We start from the raw sequence: 25184 nt of genomic DNA, 5'->3' as shown, positions 1-25184 counted from the left end.
TCAACGAGATCCATGGGGCCGCGCTGGAAATACCCTGCCTAGAGATTTAGCCGTGCTCCAGGAAGCTCGCGGCTGCACCGCCTGGTCCAGGCGGTTCCGATAGTCACGGCTGCGTCATCCCTTGCGCAACTTTGACTCAGTCAGGGAGTGCAACGTGGGAAGAATACCAATGTAACGGCTTTGAGATGGATAATCAGACTTTCACTGATAAGTTCAAGAATTCGTGGTGGCCACCCAAGGAACGCTGATGATAATCTCTAGCAACCGTCGATCTCCCGGCCACTTTGTCAGCCTCAGCCATCGACCTCATTCTTTCCGCAACAAATGCAAAACGGGTTTAGCTGATTCACCTTGGCTCATTCTTGATTCCTGCGTGCTTTCTGAATTGGTACAAGGGAAGCCCAAGCTTGACAAATTGCAGAGGAAATCCATCCATTCCCTCCAGTTATAATAATTCTTCCTGTCCACGCATCTCACCAGTTCGATATCGGATCGCTTTTCATGATTGCAACCTCTCCCTTACTAGGGCAAAGGAACGTGCCATCCTGCAGTACCTGGCACAGTTTGACACCCGAGCTGGTGACCCAATCACGCGGCAGAAAGAAGTGCCTGGCAACCGTGCTATCATCACCATTCAGCTGTGCCGTGCAGACCCACAGATTCTGATCCAGAAATACCAGCCGCCCATCGGGTATGATGCCAACCACGTCACCGCTGATGGTTGGGGAAAGATGTAAAGGGCTGATGGCCTCCCTACCGCCCTCAAATATCGGGCTCGCAGGCAGGACGAAGAACCCGTAATGTAGCCGGTTGAGCTGCTTTGTCATGGTGCGGACAAGGATATATCGCATGCAGTGACTGGACAGGAGCGCATCGACAGTGGGCGATATAGAGAGATCATTCGTGGGGAGCTTTAGCGGAGTTGACTCCTTTCTCTCTAGTTGCCACGTGAAAGTAGTCACGGCGTCGGAGGTAAAGCAGAGGAGTATGTCTGGCTGTGATGGATGTTGTTTCCACTTGGCGGACTCACTATCCGGCATATCACGCTCGGCAATAATCTGTCCACTGGGTATGGAGAGGACTTGACTCTTTTTAGCACCATAGATTAGCAGCGACTCCCCTGACTCATCGAACAAGAGTTGACGGGTCCGACCTCGATCAGTGCTAGACCGGTCCTTCCCGGAGATATCTGTAGCCACCACCTCTCGCTGTGGCCCAGCAGTGATAGAGATTGACTTGATAGTGGTGGTCCCATTAGAGAAGGAGTAGGCAAGGTGGTCGTGCTTCACCGTCCAGATGAGATGCTCGACTGGCATGCCGAAGAGGGACTTAGCGACCCTGTGCCTCTTTTCGGTTATCGGGTCATAGACATCTACTTCACCGGCATCAGTTGAATACGCGAGCAGCTCTTGTGACCGGGCTCCCGCTGCAATGGCGGTGATTGCTGATTTACTATCAGCATGGCTCTCGGACACCGGCAAAGAGATAGAAGTTCTATGAGTATCTTCTGTGTCCAACCAAAAACTATCCGCCGCACTATCCGCGTCACCGATGCGCTCAGCGGTATCCTCCATGAGCCGAAGCAGACAATTGGGCTCCCAGACGTTGCAGTAGGAGCCCCGCAGATCGTAGAACCGGACACTGTTCGGGTCAAAGCAGATCTGGTTGATGCGATCCTCCGAGTTCAGCTTGTATATCAGCGACAATGAAGCGAAGTCGTAGACCTTAATTGAGCCTTCAACGTCGCTAGTAACAAATACGTGTCCGTTGGGGCTGCACTGGATTCCGTAGGGTACTACACCTGTCTCTCCTTTAACCTCCTCATAGGCGTCTTCAATCGGGCTCCACTTGAATATTTGTCCAAAGATTCCCATGACATGCGTTCCAGAGGGATGCCAGACGACCTTGTTGTCACCTGTGTATGAGTAGACAGACCCTTGCCCTTGCTTTGACTTTCTCTTGAGTCGTGCGACGATCTCAGGTGGGTCAATGTTCCACACAGTGAGGGGGAAGGAGCGATAAGCAACAGCAACCTGGGTACAGTCGTTGTTGAATGCCACCGAAGAAGGACTGCCGAGGAACATATGCTCTGGCAAACTCGTCTCCTCCAGTAATTGTGGGTCCATCTGTATCCAGGAACATTGCTCCTCCCCCTCAGCCTCTATAGTCAGCTTGTACACCCGTCGAAGATCGGAAATCATCATAAGTACATCGTTTTCGTCAAACTTGAAGTCGATGGCTCGCTCATGTGACGGATTGTCCTTCGTTAACAACAGAGATCCGTCCTCAACTTTCCACACAAATGTGTGGTTGATCCCGTAACATGAGAAAAAAGACCCGGTCCCGTTGAAGCAAATTGCCCAAATATGCTCATTGACAAAAAAAGCCGTATACTCCCGGAACAAGATAGTATCCCACAGTGTGATGGTTCCCTTGGGGACGTCTGATGCAACAGCAAGATATCGGGCTGATACCGCCAGCCGGACTGCTCTGCTGGCATTTGCCGACACTCGGGCTAGACAATCATTCCATTCTAGATTTTTGAGTCCTGAAACCGACAGAGTGATGGCGGCATTAACGGCAAATTTCTGATGTATAGCCGAGGAGTGGGGACTAATCGGAGGTATGCACTTGTATATTAGGGAGGGATCTTCCGATAGGTGGCGACCAAATTTAGCTGGTATCTTCAACAGATCGATCGCCCAAGTTTCAATCAGAGAAAGATCTGACAGGCAATGCAACATGGGGGACTTGTCGGCGTTTGCATTTCTTCTCTTCCTCACATAATTTGTGACTATCCTAGAGATGTTGAAGAGTTCAGAAAGGCAGCCGCTGATGGAAAAGTATTGAATCCAGGCGAGAGGAAAAGGCCCGCTAAAAAACCGAACAAGGGCGTCCAGCCCTCTGTCCGACTCAGGTGAGCTGCTCTCAAGGTGAAACGCCCATGACATAGCCGCGTAGGGCAGGAACTTGGGTAGCTTAAGAGTGCTGAGCTTTCTACGGAGGCGCTGATCGCAGAGGGTTGCCATGCATTTACCGAAGAGCTCCTCATTCACGGTCCGCAGGTCCAACGAGAAGGGCGCACGCTTGGTCTTCCTTAAGTATTCGCGGGCAGAGTGATGAACTAGGGTAACTTTGTCCTGGGCAATGTCGACAAATTGACCACATATCTGGCTCACAGTGTGATCGAGGTCTATGATCGAGTGTAGCTCGGCTGGGTATGCTTCAGAGAGCTCAGTCACCGACAGAGGAGTCTTGGCGTACATAGCCCATGAAAGAATGATCTTAGAGAGGGCCTTGTCCTCCTTTGTGTGAAGATCGCTGACAGCGTCCAGCATGCGATCATAGAGCTTATCCATCCCATCGGGCGTGGTTTCAAGGACTTGCTTTATCTGCTCTTGGCGATGACAATTTGCCACTCGTGAAAGCACGAGGTTAGCCCAAAGGAAGTTTCGTTGAGAGCGGGATGTGATCTCATCGATGACCTTGGCCTTGAATTCATCGCTTGCAGGAAGATAACCGACCTCACCAGCCACTACCATGCGAATGTCGTCCATATTATCCGGAAGGGGTATATCAATGACGGGTATTTTCTTTTTAACCATTTGGAAAGCCTGGATTATGGTGGATAATGGCCGACTTAACACAAGTACGCGTATATAGCTGTTGAAACTCCCGACTGCCGAGATGAGCTCGATAACCTGTTTGCTTGAATCGGATTCGTCAAGTCCATCTAGCACCCAAGAAATCCTTTTCTCACAGTAGACCGTGGAAAGCGCGGCCAAGTATAGCTTTTTCCATACTGTGAGAGTGTCTGCATTGTGAATTTGCACTCCAGATCTTGCGAGATCCGTTAGCGCCTGCCGGAACGTGGGTATTTGAAGAGCCATTTGATATGCCAATGAACGAAGCATACATGCCGTAGACTGTTTCTTGCGATGGCCGTATTTGATGAAGAAATAAGCGCAATATTCATTCTCTTCCTGCAAACGATCGACAATAAATGAGCACAGTGTAGACTTCCCATTTCCTGGTGGAGCATGGGCCCAGAGAACGTGGGGCGACTTAGAGGCGAGCCAGTCTTTCATTTCTCGACATGCGTAGAATTTCTCGCATGTTCCAGGTTTTCGAACCGCACGAAAAGCGTCTATATCTTCCTCGAGAGGACCGGACACACCAAGCAATGTCTTAATATCTTGTAGGTCCTTGGCGTGGCTGTCAGTCTCTGAGGATGTGACCGACATGATGACACTACGGAGGGCGCCTAGGACAGACGAATAATTTGGGTCGCCTTCTCCTGTGAACTTGCAGACGTTATGGTGATTGGCAATGAGTGGCTGCGATGTCTCGTTTGGGTAACCCATAACAGAGCACGCCTTATCGAGGAGCAAGGCTGACATCGGCCCGATAGGGGTGGCTAATGTCTCGTAAAATGAGAACATCTGGAGCTTGGGTGCATGGTGTCGAAACGTCTCATTTAGCTCGTCTATCGTTGGGCTTCCCCGGGTGAGCTCAGATACGTATTTCTTTGACGAGTGTCCGAAGAATGAGCTCCTTAAAATCAAGTTGAGGGTATCAGCTAAAACAGTGCCTCGGTGGGGAGTAGCTAGAAAAAGAACGGCCTTTATTGTAGCAACAACACTTCGGTACTCGTCGTTCATGTGGCCCTGTACAAAGGCCTTCTTGAAGACCAGGCCCCCCATCGAGTGGGCAACAACGATGATAGGCACTTGGCCCAATCTGGTCGATCCGCTTTCTCCATGTTTCATCCGAAACAGCAGATCGTTTGCAAAATCGCTGATGGTTAGAGAGGTCCGCTCTTTCTTTGACAAAAAGTGCGCATTGTACCCAAAGGTGAGGATACGAGCAGAGGGGAGGTCCCGTGGAAGCCACAATTGAGGCCAAAGATAATCTAAGTCTCGATCCCGGCACCATGTCCGTAAACTTGCTCCCCCGAGACCATGGATGAATACTATATCTACCGAACGTTCTGGGGGGGCATACAAGACAGAGAGGCCTAAGGGGTCGTCTCTCCTATCCTGTGAACGCTGTCCCTGATGGGTTGTAAGGGAACGGTCTTGCGGGTAGTCAAATGGATCGGGTGGGCTAGGCATTGACAGCGATTCGGAGGGGCTACTGGTAACAGGTGGCTGATAAGAGCTGCCGCTGCTCTTGCTGCTCCCTCTGAATAGTTTTCTCTAGTTAAAGACTTCTGTTAGCATGAATAAAATAAATAGGATAGGTCGATCGGGTTTCGGTAATGTCCTTGGTCAATGAAGCCCGTAAAATTGGATTGCAGCCGTTGATTGACGCACCATGATGCAACTCACACACAAAAAGGATAGATAGACTAGTGTGTGAAGAAATCTCGAAGTCTCGATGGTGATGGCAGGTAACAATACCTCTGACCATTGTAAGGCTGGCGACAGAGTCGTAAGCGCAGTCAACTTGGCTCTCTCATGGGCGAGCGAAACCCGTCGAGAAGTCAATGTCGAGCAGAGAAAGTCATTCAATACCGCTAGTAACCAACTTTCAGTGATTTCCACTTCTCTGTTTGATATATAGGGCATCCACACCCAGCTGATATCTGACAGGCTACGCCCGGCTCACGCAGTAGTCCTTTGCTAGTACAATCGGTCGGTCGCCTACCATCAATGGGTCCTTCTAACACTAGCATGTACGCCCTTACCTCGGTCTGAAGAATTTCCCTAGACGTGAGCCGTGATGCCAACTAGAGATAGTAGGACCGTGAACTCATCAATACGTGAGCTCGTGTGGCTACCGATCATGCACGGCACTCCTGAGCGCAACGTAGCTGAAGACATGGGGTCGGTAATTTTCCTGCACAAGGCCACACACAGCCCAGCATGCATGGGTGGAGATACGATGGCGGTTCGTACTAGTTCTGAGAGGTTTCCAAATATAACTACTTCGAGGAGTTCCCGTCTACCGTGCCGGGGCGGGGTATGACCAGGGTCTTTATGTGACAGCGAATCAGAAGCGGCTACCTGTTACGGATCATCTCTCCGCTTGGGCATCTCTAGTGGTACGTTTGGGCCAAACAGACCAACATGATAAGGCTCAGCCTCGACACGTTTGGGACCAACACATGCAGCAGCTCCATCCTTGCAAAGACCCATTTTTCTTTTCTCTTTATCACGCATCGTAGCATAGGTAGGTATTAAGGGGTGACTAGCGAGCATGTTATTAAAATGTTAGATGTATGTCCAGTAAGCGCCTAAAATCGCCGGTGGTTGCGAAGACAGCAAACAAGAGACCAACATAAATAAGCGGGTGGGCCGTGGTGAACACAAGGCAGGTGCGTGGGGAAAAGGTAAGATGTGAAAGGCGATTGGTGCCAAGATGTGGGCCGCACTGACCTCCATAACAATATCAGCGCAGATCAAATGTGACCGAGCCGTGGCGATTGACGATGAACACATTTAAATAGCGATTGAATACCGATATCCTGCACATAATGTTATTAATATGGACCATCATCCATAGCCATTGGAAGTTCTAGGATTATTTTCCCCTGAACAGTTCTTGGCAATAATTGAAGAGCGGATTCTAAGCATCGGCGTCCATGATTGAGGTTTATATGACACAGTAAGGTTGAGTTGTTGATTCGAAGTCCCGCACAGGGAAGAAAGATATGAGGAGTGATAATAGTTATATAACTGACTTAGCCACTGGTTAATGGAGAGTAGCTTGGCAAAAAAAAAATAGGCTAAGCATTTACACAGACTTTATATCATCATTCTTGAAATTCGAGAATGCTCAACATTACGAAATATCCGGTACTGATTCTTGGCTACATTGGGTCTCATATATAGCAGCTGATTGTAGCAGTGGTCAAAGCATCAGGTACTTAGCACTGGCGCATAGTAACATGAAAGGAATCATATTGGTACTAAAATCGACGAACACAATTAATATTCAAGGTAGATCCGACTTTTGCGTTACCATTCCAATTTAAGTTCATCACAAGGCCGCATACCATGCGTTTCATCATTTTCAGGACTATCCTGTCTACCTGAATATTCGCTGAATCTGTAACTTTTGAATGCCTTTTCTCTCTGGGTCATTCTGACCTCCACTTGTCATTGAACTTGGTACCAGGAATTTTGTTCGCTGCACCAAAAGAAAGGGGGTAGGTGCCCCTTCTCCCCTCCGACTACTATGTCTGGCCAAAATGGTCGCCCCCACTGCCAGAAGCACCATCGGAGCCAGGGATGAAGTTTTGAGCAATGCCGTGAGTCAACTTTGAGGCCGATTGTCCTCCAGGGATGCTTTCGACAAAGCCGTGGGCGATGTCATGGGCGGTCCCTACCGTCTTCTTGTTGATCGCGCTGAAGTCAGAAATGGCTCGGTTCAGAAGGCTTGAGCTTTCTTTGGCGGTCGGCACTAGTTGCTGTTGCGGTTGACCATTCGTGAGATTCTGACTGTTTGGCACGCCGTTCTGCTGATCGACGCCATTGACGGATGGAACTCCATTGAGTACCGGCATAGTTGCACCAGCGGCTTCACCATTGATCGCTGACTTGATGGAATCAGCTGTTCCGGTACCGTGTGACGAATCAGTACCGTTAGGCATAAGCTTGGAAGCTTTATTCATGACAAAGTCGTCCTGCTCTTTCTTCAAGGCATTATAGTTGATGTCGCTGGCAACACCAATAGGGAGCTTGGGAGCGCGGAATACGCCTTTGCCCACGCCATCGAAGTGAACCTTCCAGGCTATATGACATCTTAGTATCAGTCCTACTTTGGAAGGCCGCATAAAATCAAAACTTACTCGTTGGATCGGTAGTCAGGTATGACCAGCTGTCGTTGAGGTATGATCTGTCGCCATTGATCTGAATTTGCTTCAGAGCTCCCATCTTACCAGGAGCAGGGCGAAGATTCTTCAGACCACTGCACACCTTAACAAGGGAAACGATGAAAGTGAGGGCAATTTCGCGCCCGAGACAGGCGTGAGGCCCGTAGCCTAAGTGGATATAAGCGCTCTCTGGCCGATCAAGCTTGAACTGCTCAGGCTCAGAAACGGCATCAGGGTCCTTGCATGCGGGGCCCTATTTAGACCATGAAAGTCAGCAACTGTTTCAGTCCATTCACCAACTTTGGGAGACCCACAAATAGAGCAACGACCACATCACCAGGTTTGTATTGCTTTCCATCAATCGTGGTCGCGCCGACACAGACACGGATATCCCGCTGATTACTAGTCAGACGCTGGGCCTCAAGAACATATTTTCTTAGCTCCTTGTCAGCAGCCTCGACGTTCGAGATCGAAGCCAAGTTCTGGATTGCCTCCCAGTACTGTGAGTTCTCGTCTTGGAGGAAGTAATTCAAAACATCAGCAAACTAGAAATGATGGCCATGTTAGAAACTATTTTTTTTCCTGCATTGATAGAATCAAGGAAGAGTGAAGGGGGCACGAACCATTCCAATTGGCGCACCAACACCAGCGACAGCGGTCAACCAACAAATGTCGGCAGCTTCTTCTGGAGTCTTCCCAGCAGAGATGAGCTCCTTTACGACATTCTGGCCGTACCATCGCAGAGATCCGGTGTCTGCTTCAACTTTATTGTCGATCTTATTGACAAGACCACCAATAAAAGGAATTTTTGACGTCACGTTAGACGCTGCCCTTGTAAGAGCTCCAGTAGCTTTGGATAAAATTCCACGGGCATCGCTAATTGGGCTTGGTCCATGTGAGATAACCTTCAGGGTGGTCTCAGTCAGAACTTTAGAGCCTTCACGGGCTTCCTTTCTCCGCCGCAATGCCAGAGCAGGATCAAAGTTGTTGAAGCCGAAGGTGCGAACACTCATCAGGTGCTTATAAAGCTCAGTAGTGTTCAAACTACCTCCTTTGTTCTCATCGGTCTTCAAATCCAAGCAAAATAGATCTGCCATGATACGGGTATTCAGAGGAATAGCGATGCTGCAGACATGTCAATAATTGCGTTTTCAAAGCATGTGACGGTAAAGGATCACTAACTCCCGGATAATATCAAGCTGGTTCAAATCACTGGCGAGGCTGAGCGTCTCGTTATCCAAGAGCTCCTTGCCAGCGTGCATCGATGTTTGAGAAAGCAGCTGCATAAACTCAGCCGGGCTGAACATGATTTCGCGGACCAGGTTCCTTTGAGCGGCATTCGCGGGCGCGTCGCCACCCAGCATGTAAGAGTCGTATTTCTTGCCAGGAGTCATGTCATTGAGGTTCTTGGCCCAGGTGACGTGGAAGTTAGTCTGATCGCTCAGAACTTTCGTCACGGAGGAATATTTGGCGAGCACAATGGGAGTAGGCGGCGGCGACGGGTCCTTCAAGGTGTACTGGTCGATTGTTCCAATCTCACGGGCGATCTGCTCGTTCATCTTTCGAGTGAACATTGGCTGTGTGGAGTGCAACGAGTTGTAAGGGAACCAGCCAGGAAATGCACGCTGGAATAGCTTCCAAAACATTGATCCTCCAAGGCTGTGGATAAATCACACATCAATGCCTGTTTTGATACTTGGGAGAAATCGTACTTACATGTCATAATCTTGCTGGACTTCCTGGTATCCCCAGGATGTGAGATTTGAGGCAGTGTAGTCCTAACATTATTCTTAGCACTTTCTGCTCTAGCGATATTGTGTTAGATCCACAGTCACTTACCACAGTGAGGAACCGGTCAGATCGCACCAAAGTGACAGCGTCACTGAAAACAGCGCGACCAACAGTATATGGAGGGCAGCCGCCGCAGCCTAAATCAATACTTAGCAGATTTCAGCATTCAGCCCTGACCATTGCTTACCAGGGTCCATGCGGGGCTTTCCATCCTCAAGGAACAGACCGGGGTACATTTCAACCATGTCAGGGTGGTCGTAGAGCTTGCGCAAGAGGTCAGCAACTTGGGGGTCGGGATTGATGTCCTCGAATGTGTTGTGGCGCTTCAGTCCAAAGAAGCTACGCATCTCATTCAAGGAGGCGAGATTCCACTTCCTCGAAGTTAGAATACCACTGATTTCGATCATACGAAGAGCCTTAGGAACCATTCGAGCGTTGAATAGTCCCGCAGGGTCCTCCATACTGTCCTTCATGATACCGACAAGCTCGGCGTCGTTAAACTTGCCATTCGCATTACGCTTCAACTTGCCAAACGTACGTTCTGCTGGATCTTCTGGGATACTCTTCTCGAAGCGCATAAGACCCCGGGCAAACTCCTGCGGGGTGAGTTGATCGAGTGGCCTCCCCGGGAAAATTTCCTGCATGAATTCATTCGTCCACTTCTCATCGCGACGGGAAATGACAGAGTGGAAGCGGTACAAGAGATTGAATTCAGCGGAAACCTGATTGCCAATGCCTCGGGGGACACCCTCGGGGTCAAAAATTCTACCCACTTCAATGCGGGGATCAAGGGTCCAGTCACTGGCAGAGTGGTGGGTGTTGGTAAGGCCACGAAGGTAGTCATGCAGAGAAATGTTGATGTAGAGACCATTGGTGATGCTAAAGTCGCAGTCAACACCCAGGAACCAGAAGGTTCATATCCGAGAGGGATACATACAGTCTAGCAGTCTGGAATATATCCTCGTCTTGCTGTGCGAGAGCCGCCTTGATTCCCTCTTCCGTGTTGGCAGGTCGCAACGTGAAGCGACCATTTTCGTTAATGTTGAGGAGAACATCTGCAACATAGTTGTGGAAACGGTTGTACATGACGAGCATCACATTGACACCGGCAGGCTGGCCAAGAAGACGCTTTTCAGCAAAAGAATCCGGCTTGAGTAGCCCACGCTGCATTGTCCGAACGTCCAGTTGGTCCTCGAGATTTGAACCGTACAAGGGGGCCAGGTCAAGGTAAGATGAAGTGTCCGAGATACTGGGGTCAACACGGTTGGTGCGGAAGACATCTATCAAAGTTAGTAATTGGCAATGAGTTGGCGAAAGCATTTACTTCTTACCATGAATAATGATTGTCGCATGGTAGAATAGAACGGACGAGACACCAGCTGGGTTCTCCTTGAAGGTCTCATCGCTACGGGCCATGAGCACTTGAAAATGTCAGCGTAACCGTAAAGGAGTATGATTTTAGGAGAAAATTCTTACAGTCAAACAGAAGGCCGGGGTCTGGGGGAACACCATGCAGGTGCTTCATCTTGGGAACTGTCCTCGCATATGGGCTTCCAGCCTTACCCAGGTCTGGTTGAAGAGGGTTCTGAATCATAGTTGTTAGAATGTTTAATCACCCAAACTTGATAGAATGATCACTTACGTTGTAGCTTCCGTCAGGAGTTCGGTACTGGAATTTGTTACCCATGTAGCTCAAAGGAGGGTGCTGCAAGCTCTTCCACAGAGTATCAATAATGATCCCAGTAAGTTTGCCTCGCGCCTTAGACGTACGGGGCAAGGAAGTCGCAATTGCAATCATCTTTTCCATCTATAAGGAAATATCAGTCTCATATTCCTCGAGCCATTTGTGTTTTATAATACGTACGGTCATATCCCGATCATTGATAGGCTTCCCCTTGGCCTTGGCCACCTCGAACAGGGTGCGAAGGTCCTTGAACCCACCTTTGAGTCCCATGGACTTCAGATCTGTGGCGATTCCAGTGGCCATGGCAGTAGGATCTCCATACGGCTCTCCAGCCTGGTAATTCTCATCATCTTCTTGCTCAGCGATCTTTTTCTTGTTCAAAATCCTCCATTTGGTTGGATTAAGCTTCGAGGCTATGCCAGGTGCGATTCCGGATATACTGTTCAAAGCTGACTGTGTACCCTTTGGCACATGTATCGTGCTTTCAGGTGACGGTATGAGCTTATTCAGGAATGGTACCTTCGTAAGCATACCCATTCCAGGAACCTTGCTGACATATTCGGAACCCTTTTTCTTGAGGAATTCGAGAACACCCTTGTTGTCTTTCTTGACGAACTTAAGATAGGCGAGATAAAGAAAGAAACTGAAAACAGTAGCAAGAACTCCGTTCAAACCAAACGTCGTGAGTATCGATTTAAACCAGGCTTGATCCTTGGATCCCAAGAGAGAGGCTCCAGGAAGCGAAGATAGTTTAGGGAGGGAGACTTCAATTCATGAGTTAGCACATACCTGCCCCGTGGCTTGATAATATTTTTTACTTACGCCCAGATGAAGAAGGCAGGCTCAGAGGGTTCCATGAAGATCCCGAGAATCCCTTGGGGATAACATTGCTAAGCAACCCCATGTTGGGTGAACTGACCCGCAAAGAGAGAAATTGAGATGGAGGTTGAATCCCTAACAGGACAACAGTTGCTCAATATTTCGGAAATATGATAGTCTTGGAAGAGTTTCAAATCTTGTATTGGTTTGTATTGAAAAGCCGTCGGAAATGGGTACAAGTTGGGTGTTTAAATATGTAAATGGCGACCGCAGATATCTACCGAAGGGCTAGAAGAATCTCTGCTCGTAACCTCTGGGCACAATGATGCATTTGGTCATGAATCCAAGAAATCACCAACATTGGGTGACAGCGGCACTTCATTTCTTGCAATACTGAACACAGTTCCTGTCTGGTCGAAGATAAGCAATTGCGACTTTTCCTAGCAAGGGCAAACCGAAAAATGTCTGCGTTCTCGTGCTACTACACAGTCTCAATGTCCCAAGGCGAATCCACATATCTGCCGCCAAGCCAATGAGAGGTCAGATGTTACAGAAAAAATAAGCAGTTATCCACTCGCAGTAGACCTCATGATGCATCTGTCAGAATATGTCGAAGGAAATGTTGATGATCTCACCTAACCAACTCGGCCATGGTGCCAGTCAAGGTTTACAGGTGTCGACCTGCAACACGTAAACGATATCAGTGATCTTGCGTTCTCTGAATGTCTCGAACAAGACATCCGAGTTGCACAAATCACGACTTTGGATATTCTCCAAAATTATGTCATATTCGCTGCCTGATAACCGAAAGTTCAGTGCTTCCCCAGGATTGTCGACCACTGGAACTCAGGTTACAATTCCAACTTTTCGATTCAATGAGCGAAAAATAGATGCAAATTACTACGGATCATCGCGGATCGGGTTGCCCCATGGATACTCATGCATTAAGCCCTAGGTATCTTAGCTGGAAACGGTAGATACGTCAAACAAAGAAGAAAGTCAAAGCCGAATGAGGCATGACGACGTGTAATCGAGCATCACGTAGAGCTCAGGTGTTGCCTATCACTTTCTCAGTGGGTGCTCATTTATACCAGACACCAAATTGCTTCTCTCAATCTCCATAAGTCTCGAAACCTATCTTTGCCAAGACCCTTCCTCGTTTGAAATACTATCAGCCACTTTGGCACATCATTGAAGCCCCCTAATTACCCAATATGCCACATGCAACCGAAAATGCTGAACATCCTACCGATACTTCCTCCGGTGTACGCCGAATCATCCTATGCTTCGACGGCACTGGGAACCATTTCCAGGGCAATGAATCGGATACCAATATTGTGAAAATTTATCAGATGCTCGATCGACACCAGGAAGGCCAATTCCATTATTACCAACGTGAGTTAACCACTAAGTGTTCTATCCGTATTCATTTGTAGCTAAGCAGTTCTTGCAGCGGGGATTGGGACCTATGTCAAAGGTCAAGGAAGCAGTGCGACACGCGGGAAGTTCTTAGCCAAACTCAAGTCAGGTGTTATCACGACACTAGACCAGATGGTTGGTAGCTCATTCCAGCAGCATCTCTTGGCGGGTTACGAATTTGTGATGCGTTATTATCAACCGGGAGATCACATTTACATCTTCGGGTTCTCCCGTGGCGCTTATACGGCGCGGTTTCTCGCTGAGATGATTCATGACCTCGGTCTTCTATCCAAGGGTAACGAGGAGATGGTCCAATTTGCTTGGGATACCTTCAGCAGCTTCCAACAATCTCGTGGTAACGATCCTCAGACCGAAAAAGATGAGAAGCTTAAGACTTACATGCAGAATTTTAACAAGACTTTTTGTCGGCCAAATGTTGAAGTGCACTTCCTTGGTCTGTTTGATTGTGTCAACAGTGTTGGCCAGTTTGAGATTCCGCTGTTCCGTACATCCTACAAGGTCATTGCAAACCCACCGGCACGATACATCCGGCATGCAGTAGCTATCCATGAAAGAAGGCTGAAATTCAAGCCAGCTCTGTTCATAATGGATGAAGATGGCCCACCTGTAGACCTTAAAGAGGTCTGGTTTGCCGGTAACCACAGCGACATCGGAGGTGGTTATGGACTAGAAAGGGGCCAAAATCATTTACTCTCCGACACAACATTGAATTGGATGATTCAGGAGGCGCTCAACCTCGAGGGATCAGAGAGTAAATTGCAGTTCCAGACTCTCAATGTGGACGACGTGTCAAAAGCCGAGAATGCATTCCCTGGGAAAGAGGAACCTGGGACAGATGCTTTCTCAATCCGGAGGAAGACTAATCAGCCTCATGATACCCTTCGATTCGGCCATGGTGAATACTTCATTATGGTTCTTCTTTGGTGGATCCTTGGTAGGTTATGTATTTTCTTTTTCTGTTTCCTTTTCAATTGGCTCTAAACAACTAACAAAATTCCATCGACAGAATTGCTGCCAATTTTCACCCGCCTTGAGTTGGAGAACGGCAAATGGATCCCGCGTCGTCTGCCTCCAAACCTGGGGGCACCAAGGGATCTACCCAATGATGCTGTCATCGATCCAAGTGTCAAGGAGATGATCCAGGCGGGCATTCTGGACAAGGAATCCATTCCTCCCAGGGGTGGAGATAACCCAAATTTGCCCAACGTCGCAAATATCTCCTACACATGGAAGAAACTGCGCAATGCACTGTCTAAGCAAGCCTCAGACACTTCTGAAGACAGCGCTACAAATGACACCAAGGGCATTCTCCGCAAGGCAATGCAAATTCCAGCTCAGAAGTCTCGCTGAACCATGGCTGAGAACAGACTGATGTCTCAATTCAAAAAAAAAAAAGAAAATTTGAATGATTGTTTTAAGGCCCTTGGTACGACCTGAAGAAAGCAAACATGTTAACATAGGCGCAAAGAATGTAAAAGTGGTATTGATCCGCTGCGCCAATCAATAGTAGTATTAAAGCTGCGCGAAATTTCAATTTTATGACTTATTCCTCTGTTTTCTTGCAGCCTCAAAAATAAATGCCGACAGAGACTATACATTTGGGAATTCAGGTTACATTAATCTGCGATCAGACATAGGCATCCCCTCGGCACCTGAGCTTTTCGATTAGGAGTGACAAACCTACCCTTTCTTAGCAGGAAATTAAAGTGAGAGTGACAAGGAATACCCAGAAGGCGTTCTAAGAGCCGAGATGCTACTTTCCTGCATTCTCGAATTAACATTCTTACGGCCCCATTCCTACCGAGCCAGACCGCAAGGGCCGAACGGGCCGCCAATGGATCCACTTGACACAGCTATGGATCACCACACGGTCCATGGCCCGGCAGTCTGCGGAAACACGTATGTCACACATTTTGGCCAATTAATAATTACCAATTGACAGTGGTGATATATTCTCGATCTACATCCATTCCACGGTTCTTTCGGGTGAGTTGAACGAGAAGACACTCTACAAGTGTTGTAACATCCCTTGCGCTATTCGACACGCAGCAGGGTCTATGGACTTGTCTAGAAGTTTTCAATACGACCTTAAAATGGTATCACGTCACTGGCGCAGTGATTGAAAGGATCAGCTGCGGGCGCTACAATGACCCATGGTTTGTTGGAGAACAGCATTGACAATGCAGCGCCAAACTTTGCATGGTCCGCATGCGGTCATAATCTGACATGCATTTTACAAGTTAATTTTGGAAATAAGTCTTGTGAGTTACGAGTGTAGGCATATCATTATCTTGCATGGGCAAAGTATGCAGATCAACGCAGGGTCTAGAATGCATACATCATGTGTTATTACGTGAGCTCTGTACCCCGGTACACGGTAGTCTATGAAATACATTTCTCTGTTATCAATTGGATCCATCAATCTACCATTATGGAGCTACCTGGATATTTTTGCTCTTTTCCTTGGTCTCAATCCATGTCGGCCTGTCCAGAACTCGATCAAATTACGATGTGCTGAGTTCTGAGTCCTGGCTATTTCCGTCGAGAGGAGACAGTTGCAGAGGATACCTCACTGGCACCTGCTACTGCGAGTGCTATCACTTTTGTTCCGCAGTCAGGCGTGGGTGCAAAAATCACTCCCTATGTATGAACGCTAGTTAGCTGGCTGGGAACCAGGGATGAGAGAGACCAGCGCTGAAAGTTTGAGACGGAGAATCACACTCATACAATGGGCTCCTGAGAACCTGATGATACTCTTAACATTACTATACCCCATTCCTCGTCCGCATGAATGTTGTTGATTGTAAGTTCCTGTTGTACGATAAATATAGGACTACTATCTTCCTGTCCTGATATAAAAAGCCAGGCTAATAAAGTGTGTATCTGCGCTCTCTATATCTTATCTATTTGTTGTCCACTTATAGGAGCATAGCATAGAATAGACTTAGGGCACCGAACAAGGGTGGCGCCGTGTCAGTTCGCAGTAAGGAGGCTGTCGGAACACTAGCGTTGGGAATTTCAAAGCTTTCCGGTTGATGTATGTGGTGGCTAAGGAGCGAAGGAGGAAGACGACGGAAGATGGGGATGGTGATGGAGTCTTAAGCGGTGGACTTGCCGTTTCCAGTAGATCCACTGGAAGATTTTGTACTGGTTTTGGCTTGTGTTGCTTTGAGTTTTAATGAACAATCTGAATATAGTAGCCATGGATTATACCTTCGGGATTCCCCCAATGTTCTTTCGATGGAAGTTTATACATGTATAGATGTACTAGTGTGCATATAGAAAGCGACATCTGGAATATGTGTTCTGTTATCAACGGATTAATCAAATGGACATGAACTCGTGGTCCCGAGGTAAGATATCTCACCTTTCTTTCTACATATACTAGGGTAGAGACATATATTTAAGAAGACCGATCCCGACGCCGCCTATACCGACTCCAAGAGAAAGAATAGTTTCAGCACCACCAGCGCCCGCAGCCCTTATCTTTGCGTGAAAAGCGGTCCTCTGGCCTACATGACCTTCCAAAGTTGAAAGGACAAATGTAAGCACGTGATCTTTATAGGCCTGCACGCGCTCTGGGTTAGCTTTATGCAGGAACTTCGGGACCTTGGAGGGTCTGCGGCTAGGGTTGGGTGTTTATTGACATCTTCATCTCATGGCGCGAAGCTTGTTAGTGCGCATTATCATGGGGCGGAGGTAGAAGTTGTAAGGAGTCGGTCTTCGGGGAGGGTGGGGTTGAAGGGGATTGTGGTGAGAGATGCGAAGTTTACATTTATCATTTTTATGGTAAAGGGCGAGGTTAAGACTGAGTGGTTAATTGTTAATTTTGATTTTGCTATTATTGCATATTGCTACTGGAAACTGACATGCATTTATGACTATAGCCCTCCCGAAGGAGCATACGGTTCTTAAATTTACTGTGCCGCTACCAGTACCGACGATCGAGGAGTCTGTTCCCGAGAAAGCGAATATAGAAGAAACACCGAATATGTCAATAAAGCTTGTCATCCAGCTATACGGGAGTCAATTTGCGAATCGGCCTGTGGATCGGGCGAATAAGAAGTTCAAGTGAAGGAATATCGATTACCTATAGCTAGCCTGTTCTCGACTACAGATCCTACTGGGATTGGATGAGATTTTGCGAGTTAAATACCTACTAGTAGTTTAGTGGGTATTTTAGGCAGAGGAATAAGTAAACTTATATATAATTCATTAATTGAGGTTCAAGTTACACGACTTGGGCTTGGATGTGTATATGAAGTTTGTTTAACATAATAGGAGCAACCCAGATACCTTCCTCCCCTGTAACCTCTGTCTCTTCTCTCTGTGTGGTTCCTCACTATCTTCCTACTTGTATTTGAGGTAGACAGCTATTGGTACATTGGGCATTATCTTTCTTCAATAGGTACTACCAGCTAGTACATACTGTACTTCTTTTGGCAAGTAGGCTTTAGATGATATGGGTAACGCCCCTTTTACGAGGGTGCTCATTGCAGGCCTAGACTCGCTGAGTGATCTACAGTCTGGCTCAGACTCACAGAGCACTCACTGATCACAGGAATATTCGCTGACTCATCTTTTCCGTTTTGCCTTTTCTAAAGTCATTTTTTTGTGGTCTCCTTGGACACTTAGCAAATGGCCGCAGCTGCGAGTGTAGCGGGCCCTCCATTATCTTAACTTGCAAGATATTGTGGCTGTGCTATCGTATTCATAAATTAATTACCTTCGGCTCAAAATTATTGTCATAAGCAATTTGGTCAAAATGATCCATAGAATCGGATCTTTTCGATTATCCTGCGAGATTACATGCAAAATCAGATATATATGACCTCCAGCCTAAGCAATCAGTTTCTAGCAATGGGTTACGGCTCCAGGCTCTGACAGCTTTTGATGAACTTCCGGGCCACTTATAGATCGTTTCGCTCCTCTTGAAGATTCTTTATCTCGAACCGGAGCTTGTTGATAGTATTTCTCAATTTGTGGCTTTCTTCGGAGCTTTCGGTGGCTGCTTTCTTCATCTGAGACAGCAGATCTTCAATAAAATAATCCATGTGCATCAGAGCTTGTGCATGTTGACTTAGGATTGTCTTTAAGTCGGCATCGTGGCTATAGGTGTCTTGGGATCCCCTCAGCAAGTGATTGATATCCGGTATAGCGGACTGGATTCGGCTGAGAAGCTCACTTTGTTCGTTGTTATCTTCGGAAGGTAAGTCATTGTTGGAAGGTAAGTCATTGTTGGTAGGTAACTCATCGTTACCGGGCGGTATCGTAGACTTCTTAGAGCCAGTATGTCCCTTGACATTGCTGTCTTGAAGATCCTTCACCTTGGACCGGAGCTCCTTGATAGTATTTCTCAATCTGCGACTTTCTCCGGCGCTTTCGGTGGCTGCTTTCTTCATCTGAGACTGTAGAGCTTCAATATAAAATCCTTTGTGCGTCAGAGCATGTTCACGTTGACTTAGGATTGTCTTTAACTCGGCATCGTGGCTATAGGTATCTTGGGATCCCCTCAGCAAGTGATTGATATCCGGTATAGCGGACTGGATTCGGCTGAGAAGCTCACTATGTTCGTTGTTATCTTCGGAAGGTAAGTCATTGTTGTCTGGAAATGACATGGATTTCTCGCAACCAGAAGGGCTGGATGCTGGATACGTCGGCGGCTGTGCTGGTGCACAAGGCACATATTCTTCTTCGTGCTCCTGTTGCTCACTCAATTGAAATTTCGCATTGGGCTCGTCGATGCGAGCTTGGAAAGCATGGAATTGCTTTTGCGAAGCCTGGCTAGAAGCATCAACTCGCATCAGGCTCTTGAGCTCTGGGCCAGTAGCTGTCCGAGTGGCAAGTGTCTGAATGGCGAAATCTGGACTAGGCTGCTCAGATTGTCCCTCTGAAGGAAAACAGGCACTGTTTGTATGGTGCAATTTCTCGATGCCAGCTTCACTTAGATTCGGGGGAGCTATCGGCATCTAGTCCATCGTCACTGCTATCCTCCGGATCTCTTGGGAGACATGCCAGTGAGATTTCTTCCAGGTGTTGACCCATATGAGTAATATACCCCTTTCTTGTAGTCCAGCTGTGTTGGGAACAGATATCACATTTGCGGTTCATAGAGTCGGAGCTTAAAGTAGTTCCTTCTGCTTGTGAGATTGCTGCCGCCAAGAGGTGACCACTTAGCCTGATACCATGACTCGTCTCCAGATGGATCTTAAACAAATATTGAGTAGACTCGATAGTATCGCACTTGGAGCAATACCATTGTGATTGAGTCTGATGCACATCAAATTCGCGATCGGCCCAGTGTCTCCGAGTTGGAAATGTTCGATAGGCATCTTTGCATTCCGCATGAGTACAGACGTATGACTGAAGGTCTGCGTAGACATGCATTCTATCAATCTATTAGCATTCTCAATCTCGCCAGGATCTTTCTTCCCCCGGTACATACTTCCATTCAATCCGATTCTGCATGGATATGAATTTCCGGCAGTAATCGCATTGGAAGCGTTTCCCAGGCAGTTGTGGTAAGGGAGGCACCCTAGGGCGTCCAAAAGCTACCTCTGTCGCAACGGAAAGAAACGAGGTGTGAGAGGCCACAGTGGGAGCGCCATACGAATTCGCAGGGACAGAACTACCAATCCCAGAATCATGAAAAATTGAAAAAGGTTTAAATAAGGTCCCAGCATCATCTTGAACTTGGTGGTCCCCGTCGTGCTGGTTCTCTTGGCTCATAAGCTCTCTGATACGAAGAGATCTCTCAAGATTTGCTTCCGCCAAGCGCTCTACCAAAGAAATTGATGCTTTTGGGAACCTTCGACAATAATTAGCTTGGTAAGAAATCAGCCTCTTCGGGAACTGACCGATCCTGAATCAGCATAGCGAATGGTCGCACGCTCTCTGATAAATTGAAGCTACTTTTAAGCGAGATAGTTGGTGCGTCCTGCTCTTGTTGGAGACAATAATGGGCTCTCTCGATGACTGACGACAAGTCCATCAAGCAATTGATGTAACCGTGAAGTCTGTCAAGCCAACTAAAATCACGCTCCGTAGGTGAAGAAGAGCTATCGGAGCTATCGGAGCTTTCAGAAGCTTCCATACCAGAAGAGTCGTCTTCCGAATTGTTAGCAACGAGCATAATGGCTGATTGCTCCAATTGAGTCTTCAGGTCCTGTACTAAATTCCGGTAGAATTCAGTTTCGCTGTTTGACTTATCAAAGGTGCCGTCAAAACTCGACAGTAAATAAGGCAACAAGACTTTTCCAATTCCCCTCAGGATCTCGACAACGTTTCTTTTCAAGGAGCTTGATCGCTCTATTATAATGTCGAGGCGCCCCTGGGGGAAATACTGCTGCCACAGTTTAATGTGTGCAATATCTGTCTTTAACTTATTTCTGTATTTACCACGTACCTGAAGACGGAAACGCGTTTTCCACAGATGGGTCAGGGCTCTTGCAGAAGTCTGATAGAACGTTTCAACAAAACCGACGTTTGGGTCTTGTGTGCTATGGTCGATTCGGGAAACAACCAAATCATCAAATAAATTCTTTGTCTGCTCCATTTTTTTAGATGACTTTGAAAGTGTACACCAACATGGTCCACAAGTGTTTCCGGTGATGGAGGGGCAGAACGGCGTGATGAGTACAGGACGATGCATAGCGGCCTAAGATTTGCATGGTTAGTAACCCTACTTGAGATTGGCAGAAAATTAAAATACATGAAACAGAACGGAAAGAGGCGTGTACGTTAGGACTATTGGAAGTCGCCCTTAGTTCTACTAGTCAGTTGTGGTACAGGTAATCGCTGACTACTGAAGCTTTTCCTACCTCATTTATTATAAGTTTCCAAGGCTATAAATCCTTGTTCCGCTATCTTGCATAGTAATATTAGGAGTTAAGGGATCGACCATATAGATATTGCGTATAGTGCGAGAGAGATTGAACGAACTGCTCAATAAGGGTATTGCGATAAGACTTGAAGTTGATGAGGATAGGTCCTGTTTATGCAGTTTGTATCAATGCATAGTTGCAGAAGTATGGAGATCTTCCCAAATACTTACGCATCAGGTGACCTGAGCAGTTGATCTCATACTGTAATTATACCGGTGGTCCCCCACCCAGGTAGGCGGTATGGTATATATTTCCAAGGTTTTTATTCCAAGGTCAGGCCACTATTCAGCGTCGTAAGCCTCGCAAGTATACAGGCGCTAAATAAGCAGCAAACAGGGCAAAGTCACCTTGGCAACACATTCACCTGGGAAGCTTCTTGCCATCCTGAAAAATCGTGGTTCACTACTACTACATAGGCACGGAAATGTTATATGCCATTCCTCTCACATAACTCACGCTAGTAGCCATGAATCGTTTAGCGCCACCGAAGGATAGGAGGGGTTTCGACGTTGCGATCATATGCGCGCTAGATTTCGAGGCCCACGCTATTGAATATATATTCGACAACTTCTGGAACGAACAGCCTGACGACCGTCAATATGGGAAACTGCCAGAGGACGAGAACACATACAGAACTGGTGTCATCAGCAATCACAATGTTGTTTTGACTTATATGCCTGGTATGGGGAAAAGCTTTGCCGCAAGTGCCACATCAAGCGTCCGATTGAGTTTTCCTAATATAAGACTGGCTTTGGTTGTTGGAATCTGTGGAGGAGTACCGTCGCCCTTTTCGAATGGAACGAACAAGAAGATATTTCTCGGCGACATAGTCATCAGCGACGAAATTGTAGTCTATGATTATGGAAAAATGCTACCAACAGGATTCAGTCAAAAGAAGCCAGAGACTGTTCCTGTCTCAAATCGTGAGGTACGAACGTTCTTACACAAACTCAAAGGCCCGAGGGGCTATAACCGTCTGATTGAGAGATCGCATCACCATCTTGCCGGTCTCCAAAAAGAGCGACCGGAAGAGTATTTTCATCCACCGAGACGGTTTGATCGGCTATTTGAGTCTTCTTACCATCACAAACATCGCAGAGCATCAAATTGCAAGTCGTGCAAGGAGAAATCATACTGTGAAACTGCACATGAAGCTACCTGTGAAGTGCTTAAGTGCAGTTCGAAGAGACTGGTTGCCCGCTCACGATCGACGACAGAAGGTATTGATGTTCATTTTGGGCGAATGGCTTCTGCGGACACGGTCATGAAATCTAGTATTATCCGAGATCGGATCGCCGAGGAGGCGAACGTAATCGCCTTTGAGATGGAAAGCGCGGAAGTACATGACAATCTCCCTTGCATCGTGGTCAAGGGTGTGTGTGACTATGCTGATAGTCACAAAGATAAAATTTGGCAGAAATGTTCTGCTGGAGGTGCTGCGGCCTGTGTGAAGGCTCTACTGGAACAGTGGGCATCCGTCAATCAAGTGAATTACGGGTACGATCAACAAGAAAATCAGTCGACGATGCCCCCTGAACAACCCCGATCCACTAAACCAATAATAAACACAGCAGTCGCTCCGAGTCCGCAAGATTTTCAAAACGAAGAACTATTCAAAGGTAATCATCAAGAAGCCTGAAAATATATATAGTGGCTAATTTGATATGATAGTCTTTGACAAGATCAAACCAAGCTTCAAGGCTACTATCAAATCTTTAAGGGAACAGAAAAAGTCCCTGCCACGGGATGTTGATCTAAAACTTACGCTGAAAACTCAGCTTAAAGTGTGTTTGAGCGTTATCGACTCTGTTTCGTCAAGAAATGCAGATTATACGCATCCTACACTTGCTTCTTGCGATGGAAGCTGCTAAGAGCTATGCTCTGCTATTATAGCAAAACTTCAAAGCATTCAAGATATCACGAATCGTCTACCAACTTCCCTCAAAGCGGAGTCTGGAAAGCCCAGTGCCATGGATAAACTCAAGGTAGGAAGGGAAAACTCGATCATTTGATCAAGTGAATTCATCTAATCTATGATTTTACAGGATTGTGTTCAAGATCTGCGCTCATTGGTTCAAAATCTTGAATCGTCCATCTTCAAGCCAAAGAAATACTCGGTTTTGGAGAATCCTCTTCCTTCCACGGGCTCATTGGATAGCCAAAAATTCCACCATTTCCGTGTCGTACAGAAGGCCGCTCATAGCCTCTATGCAGCTTTCGAAACCGCATGTAATGCACACAGTGTGCATGACGTATATCTCTCACTCCAGCCACATCTCAACGGGGACTTAACTCGAGTAAGGTTTAATATAGCTTTTCAGAACCCGCAGGCGTCAGGACGTATGGCATGGATTAATGTGGAATCAACCATGAAGTCTGTCGAGTCATTTATTCCGACAAATCCGCCACACGTGGTCGAGACGCCCTTGAGGAAAAGAAGAAGAGAAAGAGAAAGCCAATCGGCTGAATATCGTCAAAAACGTGTTCATTTTCAGACTTCAATCCAACCGATTCAGTTTCAGCCCTCACATATCCCAGAAGGCCCTGCTGGCAACATTCCAAGCCTGCATTTACAGCGGAACTTTTGCGTGGTGCTGGAAAGATTTTTTCGAGAACCACTGGCAGAATGCACCGGCTGTCTTGGCTTGTTAGGCAACAGTGAGATCTGCAAACACTTGGCGTATATAAATACAGAAGTCGGCCACCAAGCGCCATCACTGTCTCTTTCTGAATTTTTAGCATCGTCTAAAGCCGATTCGACTGGGGAAATTGGTCTTTATGAACAGATTCGACTGGCCAGATACCTCGCTACTGCCGTCTTATACTACCATGCCACTCCATGGCTTCGCCAAGCATGGCGCGGCGACAGTGTCCGATTCTTTGGAGATCATTCAAGTCTTTATCAACAACGACCCGTCTTATCATACATGACCACTTCGATTCGAGCATCAAACAATTCTTCAAAGTCACAGTCTGAACCGGAAACTGCAGAAAGTTACGACTTCATTCGCAATCCAGTTCTCTTCGGACTTGGAATAATGCTCCTTGAAATCGCATTCGAAGCTCCGCTAAGAACTCTTCAGCAAACAGTGGATCTGGAAAAAGGAGGCATCCCTGGATTCGCGGATTATTTCACTGCACAGAGGTTAGTGGATTTGGCTGGTCGAACGACGACCAAAGACTTCAGAGATATAATCAAGAAATGCCTGTATTGCGACTTTGGCCATGATAATGACTTCAAAAGTCCCGCCCTCCAAGAAGCATTCTACTGGGGGGTGATTACAGAGCTTGAGAGTTTGGAAAAGCTCTTCCAAAAGCTGCAGATTGATGATTGAGGGACTGCACTCTGAAGACGTACAACAGCAGAATACAGGACATCATGCCAAACAGAACATGAGATGGGTACGGAGGCGAGTAGCGGCCATGTGGTCAGCTCCCCCAAAACCAGGCAAAAATGGTAGAAATGGTAGAAGATCTAAAAATACTGAAGGGCAGAAGAGAGTTCTTTACAAGGGAGCAAACGACTGTGCATATGTTACATAGTACCTAACCCTCACATATGTCGGTTCCCGCCCAGTCTAGGTTAACTAGTGAGTAGTTCTCTAAACTTCTAAAGTCCTTAGAGATTAAGTTAGTATTATCCTATCCCTATAGACATTAATAGTATTATAGATATCTTTGAGGGTATACAGGTCCGCTTAAGAAGGGACTCGACTCTCCTTAGTAGGAGATTAATCTATGTTCTAGA

At 47.1% G+C, this 25184-nt stretch overlaps 8 protein-coding genes across 8 annotated transcripts; 3 read left to right on the top strand and 5 right to left on the bottom strand.

Annotated features, from left to right (window-relative positions):
• Nucleotides 1-473: 473 nt before the first annotated feature.
• N7520_005852 (uncharacterized protein) lies at nt 474-5114 on the bottom strand (the record flags this gene model as incomplete). Its single annotated transcript, XM_057139786.1, has 1 exon — nt 474-5114. One exon carries the CDS (start codon nt 5112-5114, stop codon nt 474-476), a length of 4641 nt encoding a protein of 1546 aa, XP_056993792.1.
• Nucleotides 5115-6011: 897 nt separating this feature from the next.
• Nucleotides 6012-6203, bottom strand: N7520_005851 (uncharacterized protein; the record flags this gene model as incomplete). The annotated part of the gene is made up of 1 exon (XM_057139785.1): nt 6012-6203. One exon carries the CDS (start codon nt 6201-6203, stop codon nt 6012-6014), a length of 192 nt encoding a protein of 63 aa, XP_056993791.1.
• Nucleotides 6204-7180: 977 nt separating this feature from the next.
• Nucleotides 7181-12198, bottom strand: N7520_005850 (peroxidase/cytochrome P450 family protein; the record flags this gene model as incomplete). Its single annotated transcript, XM_057139784.1, has 14 exons — nt 7181-7737; nt 7796-8072; nt 8134-8364; nt 8443-8944; nt 9002-9478; nt 9536-9597; nt 9659-9747; nt 9798-10489; nt 10548-10890; nt 10942-11031; nt 11087-11195; nt 11253-11417; nt 11475-12058; nt 12117-12198. The coding sequence occupies 14 exons, from the start codon at nt 12196-12198 to the stop codon at nt 7181-7183; spliced, it is 4260 nt and encodes a 1419-aa protein (XP_056993790.1).
• Nucleotides 12199-13327: 1129 nt separating this feature from the next.
• On the top strand, nt 13328-14903 carry N7520_005849 (T6SS phospholipase effector Tle1-like catalytic domain-containing protein; the record flags this gene model as incomplete). Its single annotated transcript, XM_057139783.1, has 3 exons — nt 13328-13508; nt 13567-14487; nt 14560-14903. 3 exons carry the CDS (start codon nt 13328-13330, stop codon nt 14901-14903), a joined length of 1446 nt encoding a protein of 481 aa, XP_056993789.1.
• Nucleotides 14904-16946: 2043 nt separating this feature from the next.
• Nucleotides 16947-17628, top strand: N7520_005848 (ribonuclease P component 1 family protein; the record flags this gene model as incomplete). Its single annotated transcript, XM_057139782.1, has 3 exons — nt 16947-17082; nt 17119-17375; nt 17452-17628. Coding segments are annotated over 3 exons (570 nt in total), but the record flags the coding sequence as incomplete, so codon positions are not given.
• Nucleotides 17629-18463: 835 nt separating this feature from the next.
• N7520_005847 (uncharacterized protein) lies at nt 18464-19940 on the bottom strand (the record flags this gene model as incomplete). The annotated part of the gene is made up of 2 exons (XM_057139781.1): nt 18464-19460; nt 19498-19940. 2 exons carry the CDS (start codon nt 19938-19940, stop codon nt 18464-18466), a joined length of 1440 nt encoding a protein of 479 aa, XP_056993787.1.
• Nucleotides 19941-19961: 21 nt separating this feature from the next.
• On the bottom strand, nt 19962-21108 carry N7520_005846 (uncharacterized protein; the record flags this gene model as incomplete). Its single annotated transcript, XM_057139780.1, has 2 exons — nt 19962-20361; nt 20411-21108. 2 exons carry the CDS (start codon nt 21106-21108, stop codon nt 19962-19964), a joined length of 1098 nt encoding a protein of 365 aa, XP_056993786.1.
• A 794-nt stretch (nt 21109-21902) lies between these two features.
• N7520_005845 (uncharacterized protein) lies at nt 21903-24771 on the top strand (the record flags this gene model as incomplete). Its single annotated transcript, XM_057139779.1, has 4 exons — nt 21903-23055; nt 23108-23220; nt 23311-23421; nt 23482-24771. The coding sequence occupies 4 exons, from the start codon at nt 21903-21905 to the stop codon at nt 24769-24771; spliced, it is 2667 nt and encodes an 888-aa protein (XP_056993785.1).
• Nucleotides 24772-25184: the final 413 nt, after the last annotated feature.

Source organism: Penicillium odoratum (genome assembly GCF_028828045.1).
Source record: "Penicillium odoratum strain IBT 22623 chromosome Unknown utg000005l_segment0_segment0, whole genome shotgun sequence".
Taxonomy (NCBI): domain Eukaryota; kingdom Fungi; phylum Ascomycota; class Eurotiomycetes; order Eurotiales; family Aspergillaceae; genus Penicillium; species Penicillium odoratum.
This window is presented reverse-complemented; position numbering and strand designations above follow the sequence as displayed.